The sequence below is a fragment of the Nyctereutes procyonoides genome, unplaced genomic scaffold (assembly GCF_905146905.1).
Source record: "Nyctereutes procyonoides isolate TBG_1078 unplaced genomic scaffold, NYPRO_anot_genome, whole genome shotgun sequence".
Classification (NCBI taxonomy): domain Eukaryota; kingdom Metazoa; phylum Chordata; class Mammalia; order Carnivora; family Canidae; genus Nyctereutes; species Nyctereutes procyonoides.
The window spans coordinates 64,054,846-64,078,336 of record NW_026575126.1 but is presented as its reverse complement, the minus strand read 5'-3'; the positions used below and the strand labels follow the sequence as shown (position 1 = coordinate 64,078,336).

General features: G+C 44.4%; 1 protein-coding gene across 1 annotated transcript in view; it reads right to left on the bottom strand.

The window, feature by feature from the left end:
• Positions 1-17,700, bottom strand: part of SDK1 (sidekick cell adhesion molecule 1) — a gene marked incomplete at its 5' end in the record, with an annotated part of 892,328 nt that extends 874,628 nt beyond the window's left edge. Inside the window, one exon of the mRNA XM_055340442.1 lies at positions 17,475-17,700. Within this exon, the coding sequence (XP_055196417.1) occupies positions 17,475-17,700 (226 nt within the window). The remainder of the gene's footprint in view (positions 1-17,474) is intronic.
• Positions 17,701-23,491: the final 5,791 nt, after the last annotated feature.

Sequence of the window (23,491 nt, the reverse complement as noted above, 5' to 3'; positions counted from 1 at the left end):
GGTTATGTAACTTGCCCAAGGTCACACACCTCATAAATGGCAGAGCCAGCATTTTAACCCAGCCCTTCAACTCATGACACTATCACATTACAATGCCAGTACACCATAGCCAATGGCTTAAAAGCACATTTTCTACGTATTTAAAAATGAGATATCTACATGTGCTAATGTGAAATGATCTCTGAGATACAGTGTTAAGTGAAAAAAAGACAAGTGTGCTGAGGCCAGTCTCCAAGGTAATAGTATGCTACCTTTTGCATAAAGTCAAAGGGCTGGGAGAAAATATATACATGATTGCACATACAAAAAATATTATTGAAAAAGTATTCAAACTGGGAACAGTGATGGCCTCAAGCAGAGAGGACCAGAGGACTGGGAATCAGGAAAGAAGAGCCTTTTCACTACATATACTTTGGCATTGTATGAGTTTTTAACCAACTCATGTAATTTTTCACAAGAAATAAGCACTACATAATAAAATACAATATAACAATAAAAGCTAAAATCCTATAACGAAGGATGGTTTACACCTCTCCCTGCTTACCAAGACTAAATAAAAGACTTATGGACAACAAAGGCACACCTCTTTCAGTCACGCATGCTTTCTAGGTGTTTTCACCTATGAAGAGTACCTATTGCTACTGCTCACATCCTAAACATGGACCAGACATGCTGCCAAACATGGAAAGGAGAACATGGGAGAAGAGAATGCAGGTAGGGAACCTTAGTGAGACAGCAAAGGAACAAGGAAAGCCACTCAGAAATCTTCAGTATACTGTCAGGAATGAACAGAGGCAAATGGACCCTGGCAGGCCCAGGGAACACAACTACAGATTAAGCTGAGCTATAGAAATGGGGAAGAAAAATGAAGTCACAGAACCACCTAAAAGCAAGATTAGGAAAAGGAGTTCCCACTCTCCAATTAGCCTCAAAAGTGGAAAGATGAAAACAAAGTCAAAACACAATTTCATTTGTTGAAATTCGATAAATATGCCTGTTCGTAATCAACATATGTTCCTTTGCTTGCCTTAGAGTACTTACTTTTAGAACTTCTATAATTTTATATTTACATAGTTCAAAATTATTGGCAATGCTTATTATTAAATATCCCCATCCCCATCCTTTAAAAGATATGAGTACCATTTGCTCACTGAAAAGCAACTGAGTGGCTTAAGAGGAGAATATACTGAGAAACAGACGAGGAAAAGCAGAACATCTGTACTTAAGGATAGGCAAGAATCAGAGCAGCTCTGGGGCTACAGAGATTCACAGAGCATCATGAAAACAATTGGAGAGATGACACAGAAGAGAAATGGCTAACAGAGGTCCCTGCTGTTTACCAGGAACATTGTCAGAAAATGATACATTTCTATAAGCCAGGTGCCACCCTAAGTGTTGCCTGCCACACTACCGCATTCATACCTAACACTCTCTTAATTTATAATGTATCTAATATAAATGCATTAAGTTAATGTAAAATATTTCAAATTAAAATTACTCCTAATCTTTATTTACAATTATATCCTTCAAGTTTTTTGTACATAATACCATAAAAACTTCAATTTATTGGGATCCCTGGGTGGCGCAGCAGTTTGGCGCCTGCCTTTGGCCCGGGGCGAGATCCTGGAGACCCGGGATCGAATCCCACGTCGGGCTCCGGTGCATGGAGCCTGCTTCTCCCTCTGCCTGTGTCTCTGCGCCTCTCTCTCTCTCTCTCTCTCTCTCTCTCTGTGTGTGACTATCATAAATGAATTTAAAAAAAAAAATTTAAAAAAAATAAAAAAAATTTAAAAAAACTTCAATTTATTGAAGTTTGATATTAGAGTTGTTATTGGGAGAATTTGACACCAGTGTCATAAAATAAAGATCAAGCAGCACTAAACAGATATCTATAGTACAAATGTGTTTATCCATCCATCTTTCAAAGTAGTTTTTGCTCTTCCAGGGAGTCTATCATTTAAGAAACCGCATGTCTTTTCAAATAAATGAGCAAAATAAGACCCAAAACAATAATTTAAGTAAGTTCCCTCCAACAGAAAAACACACCAAAATCTCAGGTACCCAGTAATGGAATCTCAGCATGAACCATTAAACTACTTTAATACCATACTCCTCCTAAAATCCACCAATACTGCATTATGGTTAATAACTTTCATAATTTTTTTAAAGTTATAAATGCATAGTTTGAAAATTAGAACATTCAGAAATTTTTCCCATAACACAGAGACACACTTTCCAGACAGGCCGGTCTGTTCATTCACACTTGCTGCATAGATTATAAAACAATTTTCTGTTTCTGACTTAATATTACATCCCCATTACTTTTTAAACCTATTATACTTTTCTTTAAGATTTTATTTATGTATTTCAAAAGCAATCTAAGCCCCATTATAGACAGGAAATAGAGAAAAGTAAAACAAAACTCCCATATTTCTACTCACCAAGAGACAGGCTGGTATTAATATTCATATCTCAATGTGCTGCCTCCCAGCCCCTTTCCTGTTTATGCACGTACAAATGCCCCCGTATCAGAGAAACTCCCCACCACATGTGCTCAGATCACATGCAGAGGGCAGCACAGTGCCAAGACTAAGAGCAGAAGCCAAATCTGTTCCAATCCCAGGTTCACTACTTATTAAGTGGTGACCTTAATCTATCTGCAGCCCAAATTCTCCATCCACAGAATAGAGCTCTAACAAGGCCAGAAATATACTACATAGAAAGGCGCTATTGTAGTACCCAGTGCAGGAGAAGCACTCAATAAAGACAAGCTATTACACTGTACAAATCATGCTATAATCTCATTTATCACTTAGCGTATTCTGAACATCTTTCCATGTCAATTATATCTACTTCTAAAACATACTTAATACCAACACAGTACAGGTATTTCCTCCTGTGCTGCATCAGTCACTAGAAAAGATGCCAGAAAAATTCAGATCCTCATCATTTTGGTCAGGGTCACCCACTGCTAACACATATAGACAGAGGATACCAACCAAGCCAACCTGTTCCCTGAAATGGGGGAATGAGAGTCAGAACAGGTCAGGACTTCCAATGTTTCCTCCCAAGCCAATTTGGGAGAAATTACAGAAAAAATGAGGTCTGGCTGGGGTTTTGTTGTTGTTTTGGCTTGGTTTTGTATTTTTTTTTCCCCAAACGTGATTATTGTCAATAGTATCTATGATGAAATTTCATTGATTTACCCAAGAACAAACAACTTGTGACGGAAAGAAATTGTGATTTAAAAAAAAGAAAACTTAAGCTGCATCTGAAGCTAAATACTAAATTATAAATTTTCACTTGCTACATCTCCAACACAGAAGCAACATCACAACTTATGTTTCTCATACCTTTGATTCCACAGAGAACAGCAGTGAGAGATACAAATGACCTCTTTCTACCTATCATATTGTGACACTAGATTTAAGTAATTTTTAAAGACCAGTGGTTTGTTGGTTAAAAACAACCAGCCAATAATATCAAGTTGCCACAAATCACAAATGTCTACATTCTCACCTCTATTAATTCTGATCCACTGAGTTTCTTCATATCTTAACAATGTTCCTCTATATGTATGCTCTTTTTCAAATTATCCTTGTGCATTTAACCTAGCTCCCTGCTAAGTAAGATCCAAGTTCAATTTTTTTCACACATAAGACCACAATTCAGAATGTAAAGAAGGCCATTTTGGAATGTGCTGGCTAAAAAATCTTGATGTTTGGTCCTTCTACCTGGCAAAATCCTGTCAAAATTCCTCACTCCGGTTGCTCGATTTCTTTCTATCTGAATCTCTGAATTCTCAAGTCCTAATGGGAACCCCCAGACTCTAACATGGCCTACTTGTATCCCTGTATCTTGCTGAAGCTCATCTCCCAGGCTCTAAACCGTTCCTACAGCTAAAGGGCTCTTCACAATTATCCTATATTTTGTCAGTGTGTCTCCACCTCAATAAGCAATAAGCTCCATGAAGGAAGGAACTGTGTTTTATCATTGTAGCTTTATTGCTTTACAGCGTCTTGTTCCCTCAAAGCCCTCAGTAAGCACTAAATGAACTCTGCTGCCCTCACTCTTTTTTTTTAATTTTTATTTATTTATGATAGTCACACAGAGAGAGAGAGAGAGAGACAGAGAGACAGAGAGAGAGAGGCAGAGACACAGGCAGAGGGAGAAGCAGGCTCCATGCACCGGGAGCCCAACGTGGGATTCGATCTGGGGTCTCCAGGATCACACCCTGGGCCAAAGGCAGGCGCCAAACCGCTGCGCCACCCAGGGATCCCTGCTGCCCTCACTCTTAAACTAACCTGTCCACGCTACATCAGTAGAAACTGCTAATGCCCACTTTTCTCAAACCACAGGCATATAAAAGAGTAAATCTGAGAAACTGCTTCCTAACACTTCACATTTTGCTATATTCATCTCACTCCTTCCTCTGGTTTCAATTTCTTTCTTCTTAAAGTACACCTTTTACTAGTTCCTCCAGCTAGTCTATGAGTGATCTTTGTTTTTATCTAGAAAGACTTTAACTTACTCCTTAATATTACTGTGTATGGACTCAAAAGGCCTGCCAGTCTGGACAACAGTTTTCCTGAGGTTGGTTCTATCTTGTTTCTAGTGTTTCATCTACAATATGTCTAAGTATAAATTTATTTTTATTTAGCCTGCTTGGGGTTCACTGTACTTCTTGGAACTCAGAACTTAGGCCCTGCATTTATTATGGAAATTTTTTAGTCATTATATCTTTAGATAGTGCCTCCCCCCCATTTCTTCTTCCTGAAAGCTTGTGGAAGGCAGTAACAGACGTTCATATTAAAAGTTCATGAGTGTCGGGGATCCCTGGGTGGCTCAGTGGTTTAGCGCCTGCCTTTGGCCCAGGACACGATCCTGGAGTCCTGGGATCATGTCCCGTGTCGGGCTCCCAGCATGGAGCCTGCTTATGCCTCTGCCTGTGTCTCTGCCTCTATCATAAATAAATAAATCTTAAAAAAAAAAAAAAAGTTCATGAGTCTCAACAACTCATTTTCCATCTTCTCACCCTTCAGTACTCTATTCCAAACAATTTCTTCAGACCTCCTTAAAAATCAGTAGTTTGGGGTCACCTGGGTGGCTGAGTCGCTTAAGTCTGCCTTCAGGTCTAATCTCAGGGTCCTGGGATGGAGCTCCACGTTGGGCTCCCAAGTCAGCAGGGTGTCTGCCGCTTCTCCCTCTCCTTCTATCCACTCGTTCTCTCTCAAATAAAATCTTAAAAAAAAAAATCAGTAATTTGCTCAATTATACTACTCAGCTGTTTTACCTGTCTACTGAATTTATTTTTAAAGACCATAATTTTCATTTCTCTAAGTTCTCTTTGGTCCTGTTCCAAATCTTCTAATCTGTGATGTTCTTTCATTATAGTCTTATCCCTTGTATCTCTAATAATCTTAACCAAGGAATCTCTGTCTTATGTCCTGCAAGTACCTCTTGGAGTACCAATTCTCCAACTTAAAAAACCTGTCCACTCTCCTTTATACTGATTCATCTCCTTCTGTAGCTGGCAATTTTTTACTGCAAGTTCACCTTTAGCATGAACTGTTTCTTCACTGAGAGTCCCAGGTTTTTCATTTGCTCTGCAGGACAGTTTCACACTTATTTCTAAGGACTCCACTGGTTTCCATAGTTCCGTACCATGTTTCATGCTAATGTCTCAGCTTAAGGATTAGTGTGCACTGTAAGAAATGTTAAATTTTAACCCACCCTCAATGTGATGTACAGCTTTGGGATTCAGATGTTTCTCTTTTCACTTCTAATCACATACAATCCCAAGAAAGACACGTTTCTTTGCACTTTCTTGGACCAGGTTTTTCTAGTCTTCTTTTCACAGACGGACATCCTTCTAAGTTTTATGTAGGAAGACCTCAACCCTACCTTCTTTCTTCATGGAGACCTAAGGCCATGTCTCCTATTCCTTCATGACACCCTCAAGACCAAGCCCTTGGAGGCTGCATCCAGATCTGAGACCAGAGCAGGCCTTGAGCTCCCTATTATACTGTGGGCTTTGAGTTCTCCTTTCACTTCTGGCACCTGGGATTTCCTGGTCTTTCAGACTCAGGAATCCTTTTGTTTGCCCTTAGGATATTTTGTCCACAGTTTCCATGTGTTAGTAGCAAGGTATGAGTAGAAATATTCCATATCACCTCTGGTGGCAATGTTGCTAGAAGCCTGTAATAGTCACAGAGTATGAAACTAAAATGATCACTTCAGAAAATTGTGATGATTACTTACCGTTTTGCCAGATGACAACAGCCAATTTTTTTTCAGCCTTGAGAACAGTTTCCAAATTGGAATAAATATTCCCAAGGCATTTTAAGATCATTTTGTCACTACACACTCCAAATGTCTTCATAGTTTTTTTTTTTGAGAATTTCAACAGATAATTTCAACAAAGAACACACCTGTAGATTCCATTTTCTCACTACCCATTCATTCTGTAATCAACTTCAATCTGCTTTACAGTCCTAGAACTCTAGTGCAATTATACTCAAAAAGATCAACATTTCCTGCCTAATCAAATCCAATGGTCTTTTCTTGCTCCTCATCTTAGTCACCTACCCACAGCAATACTACTCCAATTTTGCCACCCCACTATCACCCCCGTCCAAATACTTACTCCAATATTACCACCGTTCTCTAACTTACTCCCATCACTCCAATCTCCTCCTCCATCAATTTATAAAGTCATAACCAGGTTAAATCACTATGCTCCAGTCATGTCTACTGTTTACACTCCCCACTCCGCCCTACAGTGGCTCATTAATATCTAGTACTATAGGAAAATAGGTGAATGAGGCACGATTCCTGTCCACAAAGGTATAAAGAATAAGACCACCACCTAGCACTGACCAGATGCATGCTATGTACTTGCTAAGGCACTAAACACCTTACCTTCAACCATATCAAATGATCCTTACAGCAGCTCTATAAAGTAGATGCAATTACTATACTTACTTCAAGGATGAGAAAAAGTGGTAAAAGATGACTAAGCAGCCAACCTTGGAAGCACAACTAGCAAATGGCTGAGTAGGTTTTATTTTAAGCCAATATCATTCTCTTAAACAATAGGCTATAACTTCTCCACAAATATTTACAGCAAAAGCCCAGATCTCACCTCTGACAGAAAAGCATCTATGGAATACCTTCTTAACACCTGTTTGGATACCTCATAAGTACCTCGCATTAACATATCAAGAACCACAATCAGGACCATACAGCCCAAACTGAAGTAGTCCAATCTCAGCAAATGATTGCACTAACCAACTAGTCATGCAATTCAGAAACCTCATCACCCATGACATATTCTCATTCACCTTCCATATCCAACCTATTACCTTACCAAGTCCTGTCGTTTTGGGTTTTTTTGTTTTGTTTTGTTTTGCCTCCTAAATTGGTCTCTACAACATCTACATCTGTCTCTCTCCAACACTACCCAATATAGCCCAAGCAACCACGTTCTCCAACCTCAGCTGCTGAGATAGCCAAACTTATGTATCATTCTGGTTTTTCCAAATCTACTCTCACTTTTGCAACCAAAATGCTTTTTTTTTTCCTTTTTGAGATTATACTTTTAAAATATTAATTTAACCATTTCACAGATTTTAGACTCAGGACCAAAGTTATAAATCAATCTTTTATTTAAAATTCTGAAGCATTAGAAATGCAAAGATTGATGATAGCTGAATTTGGGTCCCAACGGTAAAAGCCAATTTTCACTAACAGTCAAGAATGACACCAACACAGGAACAGAAAGAAGCAAATTGAGAGAGGATGACAGAGAGGACAATACCTAAGAGGTTTTGAACACTTGGCTCTAGTTATTCCTAAGGTGGAGCAGAATCCTAAATTTGCAAAGTTTCAGGGTATTCTTGTTACACTGTGATACCCTAGGATGTCTCCAATGAAATCCTTTTTTTTCTTAAGTAGTTCAGACTGAGTTTCTAGCTTCTAGCCAAGAATCTTAGTTAAGAAAAAGGAAAGAAAAAATCCTTGAAAGAGCCATGAAGACAGACTTAGAAAAAGGGGACATGCCTACAAGGCAAAATAAAACAAATTCTACATAAAATAAAAATACCTTTGGCCAGAAAATATATAAATATGTTCAATGTTTGTAAACTCATGTATCTCCTTTAAAAGGTGTTAAATAAAATACTGTAGGGTAAGAACCATGTTTTCTTTTATGTTCTGCAATTGTCACAGTTACTATAAAGCTAACTACTGAACAAAAACATTAGAAGTAAAAGCATAACTATACAGTAATATAAATCATAAAGTTGCATATTTGGAAATCTACTCCCTCCAGGAACAGTTTATACATGTGTTTGTGTAAAGGAATTGTCTTTTTCTAGTAACATTTTACCACTATTCTATTTGCTGGTTGTTATTTGCATTGTCAGGTATAAACTCACCCTGCTCATGGCCAAATATTTTATGTATTACGTAAGTATACTGAAAAGTAGTATAACCATGGAAGGAAAAAAAGTTAGCTGTGATAACTACAGATTATATCCTCTATAAACACTTTTTCTATTGCCATCTGGTGGTTCATGTATTAAATCAACACTGACACTCATTGTATAGAAGGGCTTTGGTCCACCAAATAAAAATTTCCTATCCTTTTTCCACCACATGTAACACCTAGGGAGAAGGCAAATAGAACCGACCTTTGCTTTGAAAATAGGCCCTCTTTGATGAGTAAATCACAGATACACAAAATAAATTAAAGATCACACTAAAAAACCCACAGAAACTATACTTCTGGAGATGATCATCCCTATCTATGTAGGTTATAAGCTATGAAACCCTTCCTTACCTGAAATCTAGCTTTTTCCTAACTAGTCTTCTATTTGGATTGCTAAAATTCCCTCCCCAATTACTCTTAGTAAAGGCAACTACTGGGACACCTGGGTGGTTAAGCACCCATCTCTTGATTTTGGCTCAGGTCATGATCTCAGGGTCATGAGCTAGAGTCCCATGTAGGGCTCCTCACTGGATGAGGAGCCTCTGTTTAAGATTCTCCCTCTACTTCTTCCTCTGACCCTCCACCATCACCCATGTGCTCTATAAATAAATATGTATATACATATATACATACATAATGGCAACTCTTCTTGGCATAACCAAGCCGTTGGTTACCTCCCTATATTTTTTTTTTCTTGGAAAGATCGTTCATCTTTGTAAAATCAAGTTTATGTATCTGACAGCTTCCAAACTTGCATGATAAGAAATCATGTCTAGAATACAGAGGAGAGTTCTGAAAGGGAAAAGCAGTAACAGAACAGTGCACCAAAGGTTAATTTTGTCCATGTAATATGTGCCCACAAGTCTAGCCTATTCTCTACAGCCCATATCTCCAAAGGTTGGCCTTATCAGTTAAAATATATATATATATACTTAGCAAAGCCAAAAACAGTGCATGGACTATAGTCTTATCCTATGTTCAACATACTAATCTCCAAAGATCAGCAAATTAAAAGATTTACTTGACTGACACATATTGTCAAGAAATTGGATTATTTGATAGCTGTTATCTTCAGTAGACACTGTATATCAATAGAGTGCCAGCTAAGGCTGTTAGAGTGAAAAATAGTTTTTATGTTAATTTGGAGACCCTTTTGATTTACTAAAGTCCTTAAGGAATGCAATTAACCAACATAACATTAGGTTGAGCACAGAAACATCAACAAACACCATCTACCAATCTCTGTAAATTACTGACGGTCAGTGTCCTAGAAACATAAACATTCTCATATCCATCACTATTTCATATCTTTTTAAATTTCTCTCTGTATTAATTACTTCCAGATTTCAATTGCCCTTTCTTCTTAAAGCCATTTAAATAAGTAAGCATTTCATATTTTTAAGGAAATTTATTTCTCCAAACTGCAGGCTTACACTGATAAATTATGGCACTAATTCATTTCACAGAACCTAAAGTTTTGAACATGAACCATTTTCAGGCTAGAGTAAATACATCATGTGCTAGACGGCAGAAATACTATATTGCATCTTAGTTGTCTTTGATACTATAAACACCCTGGAAAAAGTAAAATGAAGAGAATTAGGTTCTAAGAGCTAAGGCACACGGAGTTCCAGAATCCCCAGATAGCAGACACACTTACAAAGTCTGGTAAAGGGCAGAAAGGATATGACAACATACGGAAGATCAAAGAAGCAGAGCAGGGATGCCTGGGTGGCTCAGCGGTTGAGTGTCTGCCTTTGGCTTGGGGCCTGATCCCAGGGTCCCAGGATCGAGTTCCACACTGGGCTTCTTGTGAGGAGCCTGCTTCTCCCTCTGCCTATGTCTCTGCCTCTCTGTGTCTCTCTCATGAATAAATAAAGTCTTAAAAAAATAAAAAATAAAAAGCAGAGCAGAACCATTTTAAAGATCTAGTCTAACCCCTTCCTTTCACAGGTGAGAAAACAGACCCAAAGAGGCCAACAGACTTGCTCATATTGCAAGTTAGAGTGAAATAAAAACCAGGTCTACTGACACTCAGCCCATCGCCTTTTCCACTCACCACATCCAGGTTTCCAGCAAAACTTTACAAAAATATTCTCATTCCCACAAAAGATTGTAGGGACAGGGGGAAAGCTAAAGCTTTAGAGATCCCTGTCAAGGGATCCCTGGGTAGCTCAGCGGTTTAGCACCTGCCTTTGACCCAGGGTGTGATCCTGGAGTCCCGGGATGGAGTCCCACATTGGGCTCCCTGCATGGAGCCTGCTTCTCCCTCTGCCTATGTCTCTACCTCTCTCTCTCTCTGTCTCTCATGAAAAAATAAAATCTAAAAAAAAAAAAAAAAAAAAGAGAGAGAGAGAGAGAGATGCCTGTCAAGAGGCCAGACGACCTGAATACTAGAATAGCAAATCTAAGTAACTAAGATTTCCTAAAGAAGTGCTCCCATAACATCATTTATTCATTCTTAAATTTGGATATAGCAAGAATAGTGTTAATACAATGAATCTCTAAGACTAACATATTTCTCCAAAACTGGTCTCAGATCCAGGATCAAGTGGCAAGTAAGTATCTGTCCAACTCTGACAGACTTCTGCATTTCAGAGATTCACCGAAACCTTAAGACTAATTTCTATGTGCTAGTACAAAAGGATGGCAGGAAGTGCCATATTCTCTGTCCCAGTTGACAAAATATATTGGTCTATCAGGATCATGGGCACAAATGTTTATGCCCTTTTTATAAAAAGATCTACAAATATTTTTAAATATGTAAAATTAAAAAAAAAACATTTTATAACTAGGTTCTCAGATAACTATAATTTAAAAAAACTATGCAAATGAAAATGCTGTTACATTAGGCAGAAATGTATCATCACTTAGTAAGAATATTTAACCAAATAAAATTTAAACGTCTTCAATTTTTAAGAAATAATTCTACTTTAACTCCCCTTTATAATATACTTTTCAACCTGATTTTTATTCCCTACCCTCAGCTTTACTCCCCTTGCATGGATTTGGACTTCAAGTGTCTACTCTTAAAACTATAGCTTTTAGAGACACCTGGCTGGCTCAGTTGGAAGAGCATGCAACTCTTGATCTTGAGGTTGTTAGTTCAAGCCCCACGCTGGTTATAAAGATTATTTAAGATTAAAAATCTTAAAAAAAAAAAAAAAAACTATAGCTGTGAGAAATTTAAGCTGTGACCTAGTCAAAATCCAGTTTCTCTGTCTTCCTACTCACTCTGAGTCTGTTCCTTTCAGTGGAGTCAACCAACATAACTCGTCTCTGATCTAGGGGACACCAAGAAGACGGCTCCAAGTCCGTATTTCAGAACAAAAAATATGCAAGGATTCTGAAGAGTGGAAATAATATAAAGTCAACTGGTAGGTAGAATTTAACATCTTACTTGATTCCACTTAATTACCCATCTAACTGGTCAGAGTTCCACTTTGACCTCAATATTATGGGCACAGGAAACTTCCTATTAAGGTATAATCCCAGTATGTAGCTAAACTGAATCAGGGTAAGATAAAAGGCATGCTAACAAAAATTCAAAAATTCTCACAAACCCCACCTCTTTATTTGCATATAAAGGACTTGAATGCAGCTAAAAGTATTTTCCAACTGTTGCTCAAAGAAATGGCTGGTACGCTCCCAGCGGTCAATTCTGTGGCGTTCAAATCTGCCAACAAACTGCCACAACCTATTCTCAGTTGGAATTTGAAAATTACGGTATGAAAAAAAAAAATCCTTTGTGAAGAAAAACTCCAAAATGGCAACAGTCATTTTACTATGGGAGAGAGGTGGGTATATGGAAGGGGTTATGCGTATTTCCTCTTTTCTATCTTCTGAATTATCTAATGGGTTTTAACAATGACAAGCGTAAGTAAAGTAACCTGAAATTTGAGGTCCAGTAACAATATTTAGAAAACATCAACCACCATGTTTCCTTAGTATTGATCTGCTTGCTCTCCCTTCCCATTGAAACCTCCAGATTACATGGAAGGCACCACAGCCTGGAGGTTATGAACAGACTGTGGATCAAGCAGCCTGCTTCCCATTTTGGCTCCACCACTACTAGTCTCAGGACCTCAAGCCAACTAGTTAACATCTCAGTGCCTCAGTTTCCCCAAAGGTAAAATGAGTACAAAATGCTACCTACCTCTCAGGGGTTGTTGTGAAGAGTAAATGAGCCTACTTATAAAGCACTTAGTGCTTGGCATGTAAGAAGGGCTCAATAAAGGTCAGCTACAGGTGGCTATACATAAGGCTGCATAGAGGGTGATTGCTTATTACTGGATTTACAAGACAGTTACCAACCAAGTGGCCAGTTGCCATCTGTTAAACATGCAGTGGTCTAATAAAATTTAATCAGTGAGTATCTGAGCATGCACTTAGTGTAGCACTCTGTATGAAGATTCTCCAGTGAAACAGGTAGTCTGGAACTCAAGTTCCAGGTCAAACTCAAACAATGAAGTTGAGAGAGAAAGGGGGTCTAAAAAGAACAGGAGAAACCAAAAGCTTCTGAGGTAATAAAAGCATAAAGCCCCCAAAAGAAGCTAGATTTGCAGCAAACCCAATTAGCACAGTTTTGTGACTTCAGCAAATCAGGGACAGGGAAGCCTAATTAGTAGACTTTACCTAAGCCTGGGAATTGGCCTGAGAAAAGTAGTCCAGGTAAGCATCTAGAGACCACATGGAGTCAGACTAATGATGACACAGAACTGAGCGGAATTATGGAACTGACCAACGCAAGGAGAAAACTGGAGCACAAGATCCAAGGATCACCTGTGGAGCTTTTTTAAATGCACAAATTCATGCTCCAGAGATTCTCCAGGTCAGAGACAGAGCCCAGATGATTGTATTTTTAAATATCACTGGTGATTCTGATGCATACCCCACACTAAAAGTAGGAGCACAACAGTAGAATAAATAGAATAAGTGATTAAAAGCTGATTAAGTAAAAAAAAAAAAAAGCTGATTAAGTTAGGAAAAAACTTCAAAGTTTGAGATCATGAACATGGAACAAGTTTCAGTGAAAGGTTCAAAGTGTATAAAGGTCACTGGAATTTGCGGGGTACTGGGATACTACAGAACCACAAGGCCAGCAACAAGGTTAAAAGAGAATTTGCATCATGTAATCTCATCTAAGGGTGAGAGCAATGGGTCTCAATCTTGACTGCACATTAGGATAACCTGAGATTTTATTTTATTTTATTAGATTTTATTTATTTGTTCATGACACCCCTGGCCGAGGGCGGCACTAAACCCCTGGACCACTGGGGCTGCCCAGGATCACCTGAGCTTTTAAATCTGATGCCCAGGTCAAACCTCAAACTGTAGGAAAGAGATCCAGGCTCCAGTATGATTTAAAGCTCCCGTGACTCCCCAAATTGGAGAAACATGGAGCTAGAAAGGTTCCAAGAAAACACCAGGTGACCAGAATGAGGAAAAACATAAGGCAATCTAGCTCAGTGCTCTCCAACCCCGTGTTTATCAAAATCACTTGGAAAGCAAGCTATGGTTCTACAGGATCACCAAATTCCCCAGGTAATTCTGATACATACCAAAGTTAGAGAACCATCACTCTAAACAACTGGAGATAACTCCAAAGGAGAAACTGAGAACTATGAACCCCAGGGCAATAACCGAGAAGGGCATTTCTACCTCATTCAGCCTGATGAATATAAACTTTTAATACACGAAGCTATAATGAACACAGGAGTCTATATACTAAACGTTACCAGAACCAATAAGCCTATCAAAGGTCTAGCAGTAAAACTAGGGCATCAGAGACTAAACATAGGATACTTATGACCCAGCCATCCTTCACCTCAGAAGACATCCTTCTAAAACACTCAGGTCTGGGACGCCTGGCTGGTTCAGTCCGTGGAGCAGACGACTCTTGACCTCAGAGTCAGGAGTTCAAGCCCCATATTGGGTGTGGAGCCTACTTAAACTCACTCAGGTCTGGATCCTTGGTGGACAATATAAAGAAGGCATGCATTGCCACCTGCCTTTCAGAATTAAAGACTTAAATCTTTAGGAATCTAGAAGTGTTATAAACACACCAATCAGAGTATAACTCCAAAATTCTCATAACCGTACAGAAAGAAACCTCAAGACATTATAGTTATATTTGGCAGGTCTGAACCTGGTATTTCACATAACAGCCAATTATGCAACTACATGTAAGTTTTACTAGTCAGTGTTGCACTTTTCTCCCAAATTATCAAGAGCAAGCCTAACCACATGAAACACCATTAGAAGAAAAACAAAGAGAAATTAGTAAATGCTTTACCTAGTTACACAGTAATATGGTCCTTACAACCAGTTCCAGCTTCCTGTTAAGTATTCCATTTAGAATGTTACATTTTATCTGATAAGATTCAAGAGAATATATTCCCTTGCATATGACCAACTCATCATCCCATCAGAAATCTCTATAGCAGCACCAGAATTTTCATTTTCAAGATACATGAGCTTTTGTCAAATGGTGACATCTCCCCAGTAATATGAATTTTCAATATGATATAAAAAATGATGGATATATTACACATTTCACAGAGCACAGAGAACAGAAGCCTGTCAATGAATTTAAAATTTGTGACAACCCATTTGAAATTTTACACTAAAAGACCTGTACACTTTCATAAACCATATAAATGTAAAACAGGTACCAATGTTTTCCCTTGCAACAAGGAATAAAATATTTCTAACAAAGTTTAACTGTCGCCTTAGTGCATTTTAATTATGTATTTTCATTAGCATTACAGCTGTAAAAATGGGACACATTTTTCAGTCTTAGGAGTGCAACTGATGACTTGGAATTCTTGTACTATACTTCAAACCCCCAAATTTCCCCACCACAACCATTTGAACTTGTGCACAAATCTTCAAATAAATGTACAGGGCTTACTGCAAAGTGCAAGTCACTGTTTAAAAAAAGGGGAAAAAAAAACAAGGAAAACAGTAATAAACACCATTTCTATTTTAAAAGTCAGCCCTAAGTGATGTAGATTTCTTCATCCGAACCTGTCTGGCTTCTCTAGCAATCTACAGATCCCATTTTACAAAATGACTTAATAAACGCTTTTCTACCCAAGTCAGTTATTAGGTAAAAAGCGCGCGCGCGCGCGCGCGCGCACACACACACACACACACACACACACGAGTGAAATGAAAATTTTCCTAGCTATGGAGTTTACCAGAAACATGGCAATTTGTTTTCACGCGGCAACACACGAAAGCCGGTGCCAGGAGAGCCCCGGGGAGGGGTCGGGGAGGCCCACGATTTAGATACCCTGAGGTCAGCATCCGCAGGAGAACCGTGCGTGAGTTGCTCCACCAGCCGGGGACGGTTGTGAGTTCACGCCTCGTAGCCCTGAGTGCATCCCAACTGTTACACGTCCCCCGGTGGACACCGCGCACAGCTAATTTAAGTTCAGGGCGCTGGTGGCCGGCAATGCGAGCTCCTACGCGGGGCGGCGGCGTTCCGCGGACGCCGCTAAGGGACACCGAGGCCACCAGCAGCAGGGGTACGCCCCCCCGCGTTACACACCTCCCCGGAAGGACGCGCCTAGGGACCCGCGGTTCGGCCCTCGGCTCCCAGCGTTACGCTCTACCGAAGAGCCAACCTGGGCGGAAACGGAGGTTCACGGCCAGAGGGTCTCTAACAGGACCTGGACTGAGGGGCAAGCTCCCCCGGCGGCCGGCCGGTCCTCGGCGCCGCGGGCTGCGCTGCCCCTTGGAGGCCCCCCTGCGCCCTCGCCGGGAGCCCAGGAGGGGGACAAAGTGGTGGGCACTGGAAGTTTTGCTCCCGGCTGTCTACAACACAACCCCCGCCCCCTCCTCAGCCTCCCCCTCAGGGCCTCTCCTCAGCCTGTCCTCCTCAGGCCCCCTCCTCATCCTCCTGTCCTCTTCAGGCCGTCCTCCTCAGCCTCCCCCCTCAGTCTGTCCTCCTCAGCCTCTCCTCCTCAGCCTCCCCCTCGTCCCCCTCCTCAGCCTCCCCCCTCCACCTGTCCTCCTCAGCCTCTCCTCCTCAGCCTCCCCTCAGCCTCCCCCCCTTCACCTGTCCTCCTCAGCCTCTCCTCCTCAGCCTCCCCTCAGTCTCCCCCCTCCACCTGTCCTCCTCAGCCTCCCCCCCCTCAGTACCCTTCCTCAACCTGTCCTCAGCCTCTCCTCCTCAGCCTCCCCCCCTCCACCTGTCCTCCTCAGCCTCCTCCCCCCCTTCACCTGTCCTCCTCAGCCTCTCCTCCTCAGCCTCCCCTCAGTCTCCCCCCTCCACCTGTCCTCCTCAGCCTCCCCCCCCTCAGTACCCTTCCTCAACCTGTCCTCAGCCTCTCCTCCTCAGCCTCCCCCCTCCACCTGTCCTCCTCAGCCTCTCCCCCCTCCACCTGTCCTCCTCAGCCTCCCCCCTCCACCTCTCCTCCTCAGCCTCCCCCCTCCACCTGTCCTCCTCAGCCTGCCCCCCTCAGTACCCCTCCTCAACCTGTCCTCAGCCTCTCCTCCTCAGCCTCCCCCCTCACCTGTCCTCCTCAGCCTCCCCCCTCCACCTGTCCTCCTCAGCCTCCCCCTCCACCTCTCCTCCTCAGCCTCCCCCCTCCACCTGTCCTCCTCAGCCTCCCCCCCTCAGTACCCCTCCTCAACCTGTCCCCAGCCTCTCCTCCTCAGCCTCCCCCCCCATCCTGTCCTCCTCAGCCTCCCCCCCTCATCCTGTCTCCTCAGCCTCCCCCCCCCCCGCCTCCCGCCGCGACAGTGCGGGGTCGGGACCTGGGCAGGACCCGACGCGCGCCGCGCCCCAGAGGTCCCGAGGAGACGCCGGCCGGCTGGGTGCGCGCCCGCGGGGGACGCCGGGCTCCGACGAGCGGCGGGGGCCCCGCTGCTCCGCTCCCGCCGGCGCCCGGCCCCGCTGCGTCAAGCCAGCCTCCCGCCCCGCGGCCCCGACGGCTCGGGCTCGCCCCGGCCCCGCGCCCCGACCCGCGCCTACCTTGAGCCAGCGCCCGGAGCAAGTGCAGCTGCAGCGCCAGGAGCGCCCACCATCCGCGCCGCCGGCCCGCGCTCAACTTTGTCGCCGGCCGCCCGCCGCGCTCCCCCGCGTCCCGGCCGGGGCTCTCGGGCGCCGCGCGGGCTCCCCGGGGCCGCCGCCGCCGCCGCTGCTCGGGGTCGGGCGAGGACCCCCGCGGCCGCCCCGGGCCCGCCGCGCCCCCGCCGCCGCCGCCGCCGCCGCCGCCCCGGGCCATGCTGAGGAGGAGCCGCCGCCGCCGCCGCCGCCGCCGCCGCCGCCGCCGCCGCCGCCGCCGCCGCCGCCGCCCGTGCCCGGCCTCGGGCCCCGCGAGCGGGACGGGCGGGCGGTGGCCGCCGGCCGAGCGGCAAGGTGCGGGGTCCGCGGGCGGCGGAGGGGCGCGGCGAAGTTGTCAGCGGGAGAAATTCCCGTCACGCTGCCCCCAGCGCCCCCGCCGCTGGGGCACCCCTGCCGCCGCGTCTCCGGGAGGGTCCGGCGGGCGCTGAGGAGGAGACGCCGCCGCCGCCGCCGCCGCCCCCGCCCGGCGCTGAGGAGAAAGTGCGCCCGCCCGCGCGCCGGCGCTCGCCCTCCGCCGCCGCCGCGCCCCATTCACAGCCCGGCCGCACGCGCCGCCCGCCCGCGCCCGCCGCCGCCGCTGATTGGCCGCGGGGAGGCGGCTCGCGGGCCTCGCGCCCCGCCCCCACGCCCTCGCCTGTTTTCAAACTCGCCGCGCCCGCCCGCCTGGAATTTCGCGCCGGGCCGCCGGCTCGCCTCTGCGGCTTCCCGCGCCGGCTGCGCCCCCTAGGGACGCGCGGCGCGCACTGCAGGCCAGCGCGGTCCCGGCGCGCGCTGGGCGCACCGCTCGGGCGGGGGCTGCGCGGGCTGCGGGGGCGGCGGCGGCGGCGGCGGGGGCGGCGGCGGGGGCGGGGCGGCCTGCCGCGCGGGGCGTGCGGGCGCGCAGGTGGGCTGGCGGCGCGGTGCGGCGGGCGGGAGCAGGTGGGCGCGCCCCTCCCGGCGCCCCTTCCCCGGGGCCCGCCCGCCCGGGCGGGGGCAGTGGGGGTTCGGGTGGTTACGCGCCAAGTTGCCGTGGCCGCAGACGGGAAACACGCGCGGCCGGGGGTTCAGCTCTTAGCCACAAAAGGCACGGCTGGGTGTAGCCCCGCCGCCTGTTGCCAGCGGTGGACGCCGGCTTCCGAGAGGCGAGGCGTCCAAGGTCATGCGTGGCCTGCGGGGCCCACAGCGCCGGCCGCTCCCCGCACAGGGCAGGCAGGGTCGTGTCTGGGAAGGAAGGGCCTCCTGGGGGAGGGAAGCTCTTAGGGGAGGGGGCCCTTATGGGGAGGGTCCTCTAGCTGGAAGGGCCCCCTACGGAGTTCTCCAAACGGGGAAGAACCTAGGGCCCCCTAGGGAGAAGGATCCCTTGGGAGCGAGGGTCTCCCTGCGCCAGGCCTGGGGAGCCCGCGAAAGGGGCATATAGGGCGGGGCGCCCCAGCTCAGCCGCATGTGGTAAGCATTAGCAGAGTTTATGGGGTGAGCTAAGAGCTCTGGAGGCTCGGAGGCCAGTGCTTTTGTGGGAGGAGGCCTGGAAGGTGACACACAGCCTGATGCTGTTGGCGGTTGGCCTGGAGGAGCCCCGGGGCATGTGATGATGGAGATCTGGTAAGTGGTGATGGCAGCGGGACAGGGCGTGCGCGCCTCGCTCCAAGCCGGATCCCCAAGAAGCTCTGGGTGCAGGTTTGCTGCGTTTGCTCCGTGCACTGCCTCATGCGAGGTTAGGGCAGAGCGGGGTCTGTCTTCCAGGTTCCTGCTAGGGAGCTAGGTCCTGCTGCCGGAGCACCTACTGTGTGCACTGTCCACCCTCATTAAGTCTCAAGAATGAGCATGTGAAGGAAAGATGGCGAAACTGAGGCCCAAGGGCAGTAGCCAAATGGTAGAGGTGGCCTCTGACCTAGATCCGTTCCCAGGGTTCTGCCTCCTTCCCACGCCATGCACGGAGGGCCAGAAGAGGGAGAAGCAACCCAAAGGGGGCTGTTCTTAGGGATCCCTGGGTGGCTCAGCGGTTTAGCGCCTGCCTTTGGCCCCGGGTGTGATCCTGGAGTCCCTGAATCGAGTCCCATGTTGGGCTCCCTGCATGGAGCCTGCTTCTCCCTCTGCCTGTGTCTCTGCCTCTCTGTGTGTGTCTCTCATAAATAAATAAATAAAATCTTTAAAAGAGAGAGAGAGAGAGGTGGCTGTTCTTGAGAACATAGGGAAGCACCTGCCTGACAGAGCACAGAGGCGCCCTTTGAGCAGGTGCATGAGACTGGGAGGGGGCGTGTCTATGTTTATTTTCCATTGCAACAGCCCTGGGTCTTTTCTAACCCCCTGGGCTATATGGGAGCCTAGGGGAGAAATAATACCTACTGTGCACTGAGCACTTACTGTGGGCCAGCCCTGAGCAGGAACATCATGACACTAATCACCACCACTACCCTGCCCCTGTGTGAGAGTTGCTGTCACTAGTACAGCTGGGGACACAATGGCTAAAAGAGGTGAAGCTGCTTTGCTGGGAGATTGGGATAAGGGGTAAAAGTGGAGCTGAGGGCTTTGAGGTCCTAGTCTCCCTAGTTGTGAAATCTGGGCAAATTGCTGACTCTAAATTCCCGTAAAAAGTTAGAAATAATTCCCATCTCACAGGGTTGCCACAAGGGAATGAGATAATTCACACTCACTAAATGGTAGTTTCCTGTTCCTCATACCAACTTGGCAGTGCTGTCCCAAACTAGCCTTGCTCTGCACACCAGTTAAGTCCAATCCATATTTAACCTTTTCCTTTCAAATAGAAATATATGCCCATTATTTTCCTTGCAAATAGTGAGCCACGCCCATATGCCCTTACAGCAGAGGCATGAAGAGGCAACTTCTTGACTTCAGGACACTTAAAAAAATGTCCAGAGCTTCTTTTGCTACAATTTATTTTGCAATTCAGAGAAGGTTTTGTGGAAATTTTTTTGGAAATTGGAAAACCTAAGCCAGTATACAATAGGTTGTAAGAGGAGCATTGGTATCACTGCTACCCCCAAAGGTCCTCCAATTGTTTATTTCAGTATCATCCTGGGTCAGTGGGCCTCTAACTTCGCCTCATCTCACAGTTACAGGGACTAAGCTAGGGCAGTTTAACATACAGCAAGTAACCATGTTAAAGCCAGAGTAGGAATCAAGCCCTCCTGAGTACTTAATTCTACGATTTTTTCCCCCCACCAAACGATGTTGCCTTTTACATGCCTCATTAAATGACGGTCTTAGGGGTGTGTGAATAGGATGCAGCTATTCATTATAAAAAAAATAATAATGCAGAGAAGCCCCTTTATAATCCTGAGAAGAGGACTAGCCAGCAAAGAGCTGGAATATTTCTACCTAAAACAGCCAAGTAATCTATCCATTTAATTTTATCCAGCCCAAAAAGTTCTCAAGGAGAGAACACTTCATCCTTATATACTTACCTTTAAAAATCTATAGCCACAAATATAAAAAAATAAAGAAAATTAAAATCTTTAGCCATATATTCTAAAAGACCATAAGATGGAGGGATTTTACTGACTTAAGATTTTACCCAGAACTGACTTGACTTTTCTTTTAAAAATGAGCTGTGGCTATCTCCTACTTTCCAGAGCAAAAGTTAGGATTTCCCCTGCTTAATTAAAAAGAGAGAGAGTTTTCAAGTGATCATTTCAGTGGAGTTAGAACTGCCAGTGAGGCCACTTCCCCATTGTCATAACCTAAAGCTACGCTTCTCCAGGTGTGGTTTACCGGCCAACAGCCTCACCTCAGAACTGATTCAAAACATAGCATCTCAGGCCCCTGCAGGAGCTACTGAATCTGACTCATCTGACTCTACATTTTAGTAAGGTCTCAAAGTGATTTGTATATTTTAAAAAAAGTGATTTGTATATAAATTAAAGCTTGAGAATCACTCCATATCTCCTGAGTATTGAATAAACATAAATACAGCTCTCTTTTCTGTTCTCTTCCTGTCTTCATTTTCCTTTTGCTTCATTCTGTCCTTTTTTTCTCATCCTTTGCTCTTAATAAGCCATAAGATAAAGAGAGAAACTTTTTAAACTGATAGAATTATGATTTTTTTATTTTAAAAGGAAATATGCAACTTCAGAGAACACCAACAGACTCTATACAAATTAAAAACTAAGAACATCTGTATGGCACTGGGGAAAAAATGTTGAGAAGCAGCAAAAAAAAAGTATTAATCTCTCTACATATAAATAGCTTCTGTAAGTCAATAAGAAAAATAGATACAATAGAATAATCCCTGTAGAAAGAGGGGCAAAGAACTGAACAGGCAAGTCAGGGAGAAATACAAAGGGGAAAAAAATGTGTTTGAAGAATACCCAAAGACATTGATCCAAGAAATGCAAATTTAAAGTAACAGGGCTTATAAAAAATGTTAAAGCACTGAGAAGTGTTACTGAGGGTATATGGAAATGGACACTGATACTATTGGTGGAAATATAAATTGACAACCTTTCTGGAGGGAAACCTGCAACTCGTAGCTAAATCTTAAATACAAATTGCCTTTGGTCTAGCCATTCCACCTCACAAACACAGAGATATATGTCCAAGGTTGTCCATTGCAGGATTGCTAATAATAGCAAAAAACAGGAAGCATCTAGGAAGGTTTAAGTACAATATGGTACATCCACACAATAAAACTTCATATGACTGTTAATGAAGTAGAGTTAGAAGCCTTGATGCAGAAATGTTCACTATATTCAGTTTTTTCTTTTAAAGTTAGAAAAGTATATATAGAATACACCCATTTATGTTTATTTTTTTCTGTAAGGATGCAAGCCAAACTTTAATAAAATGTCCTTCAGGGGACATGGAATTGTATGCTCTTCTGTACTTCCTAAATTTTCAAATGTGAATTGTATTTTTTGATAAAAAAAAAATAAACTAATGGAGTTAGTTTAAGCAAATGGTGATAAGCCTAAGTCCTTTCTAACCTACAACTCATTAAGAAATATCCCTTATGGGTTCTCAGTGGTTCTTCTGAGAAAAATATTCCCCAGTCCTATTAGAGGACAAGTTGCAGCATGAACTTGTCCGCAAGGAGATGGTGTGCCCTTCCACGTGCAAATCAAGGCAATGGTCGTGGGAATTCCTGGCAACTGGTTTCCACAGTCTTCTAATGGTAGGTCTACCCTCTCTTCATGCCTCAGTAGCTCATTCTAACTCTTTGCCAGCTGCTAATCCCATCCTACTGTCACCTTTGTTCCGTAGCCTGGCAACCCATTAAGGAGCTACCAGGTGCTGCTTTTGAACCCTAATAGGGTGGGGGCTTTGATTACCCTAGAGCCCATTCAGCTTTCTGAGAACTTGTTGAGAAGCCAAACTCTTGTGATATGTTCTTATTAAGGAAACTATGAAGAGAGATACCAGAAATATACCAAGCCTCCAAAAGGTTCTAGTAGCCTTCTCTAAAAATAACTATCCCTCACCCTGCAGACTGCCTTCAAATGTATAAAGCAGAAATTCTTCAAGTGTGGACTTAGACCAGCATCAGCAGCATCACCTGGTTAGAAGTGCAAATTTGGGGGTACCACCCCCAACTACAGAAGCAGAAACTCCAATCCAGAATCTCTGGGGGTGGAGCCAGCAAGCTGGTTTAACAAGCCCACCAGGTGACTCTGATGCTTGCTGAGAATGTTTGAGAACAATTGGTGGAAAGTAATTCCTTCCCTTCTTAAGTTTCAACAAGTATTTATTAGTTTCCTGACTTGTGCCAGCCCCAGGGCTAGCTAAGCAAGAGGGAAATAAACAATTACAGTAATCCTATGATAAGCAAAAGCACTTAAGGGAACATCTGAGAAGAATCTCACAGCCATGGGGAATCAGGGAAAGTTTTCCAGGGAAGTAAAGTCTAAATAGAAGCCTGAAAGGATAAGTAGGAGTTGAATCAACAGCCTGAAAAAGAAGGCAGGATGTTCCAAGCAGAGGGAACGCCATGT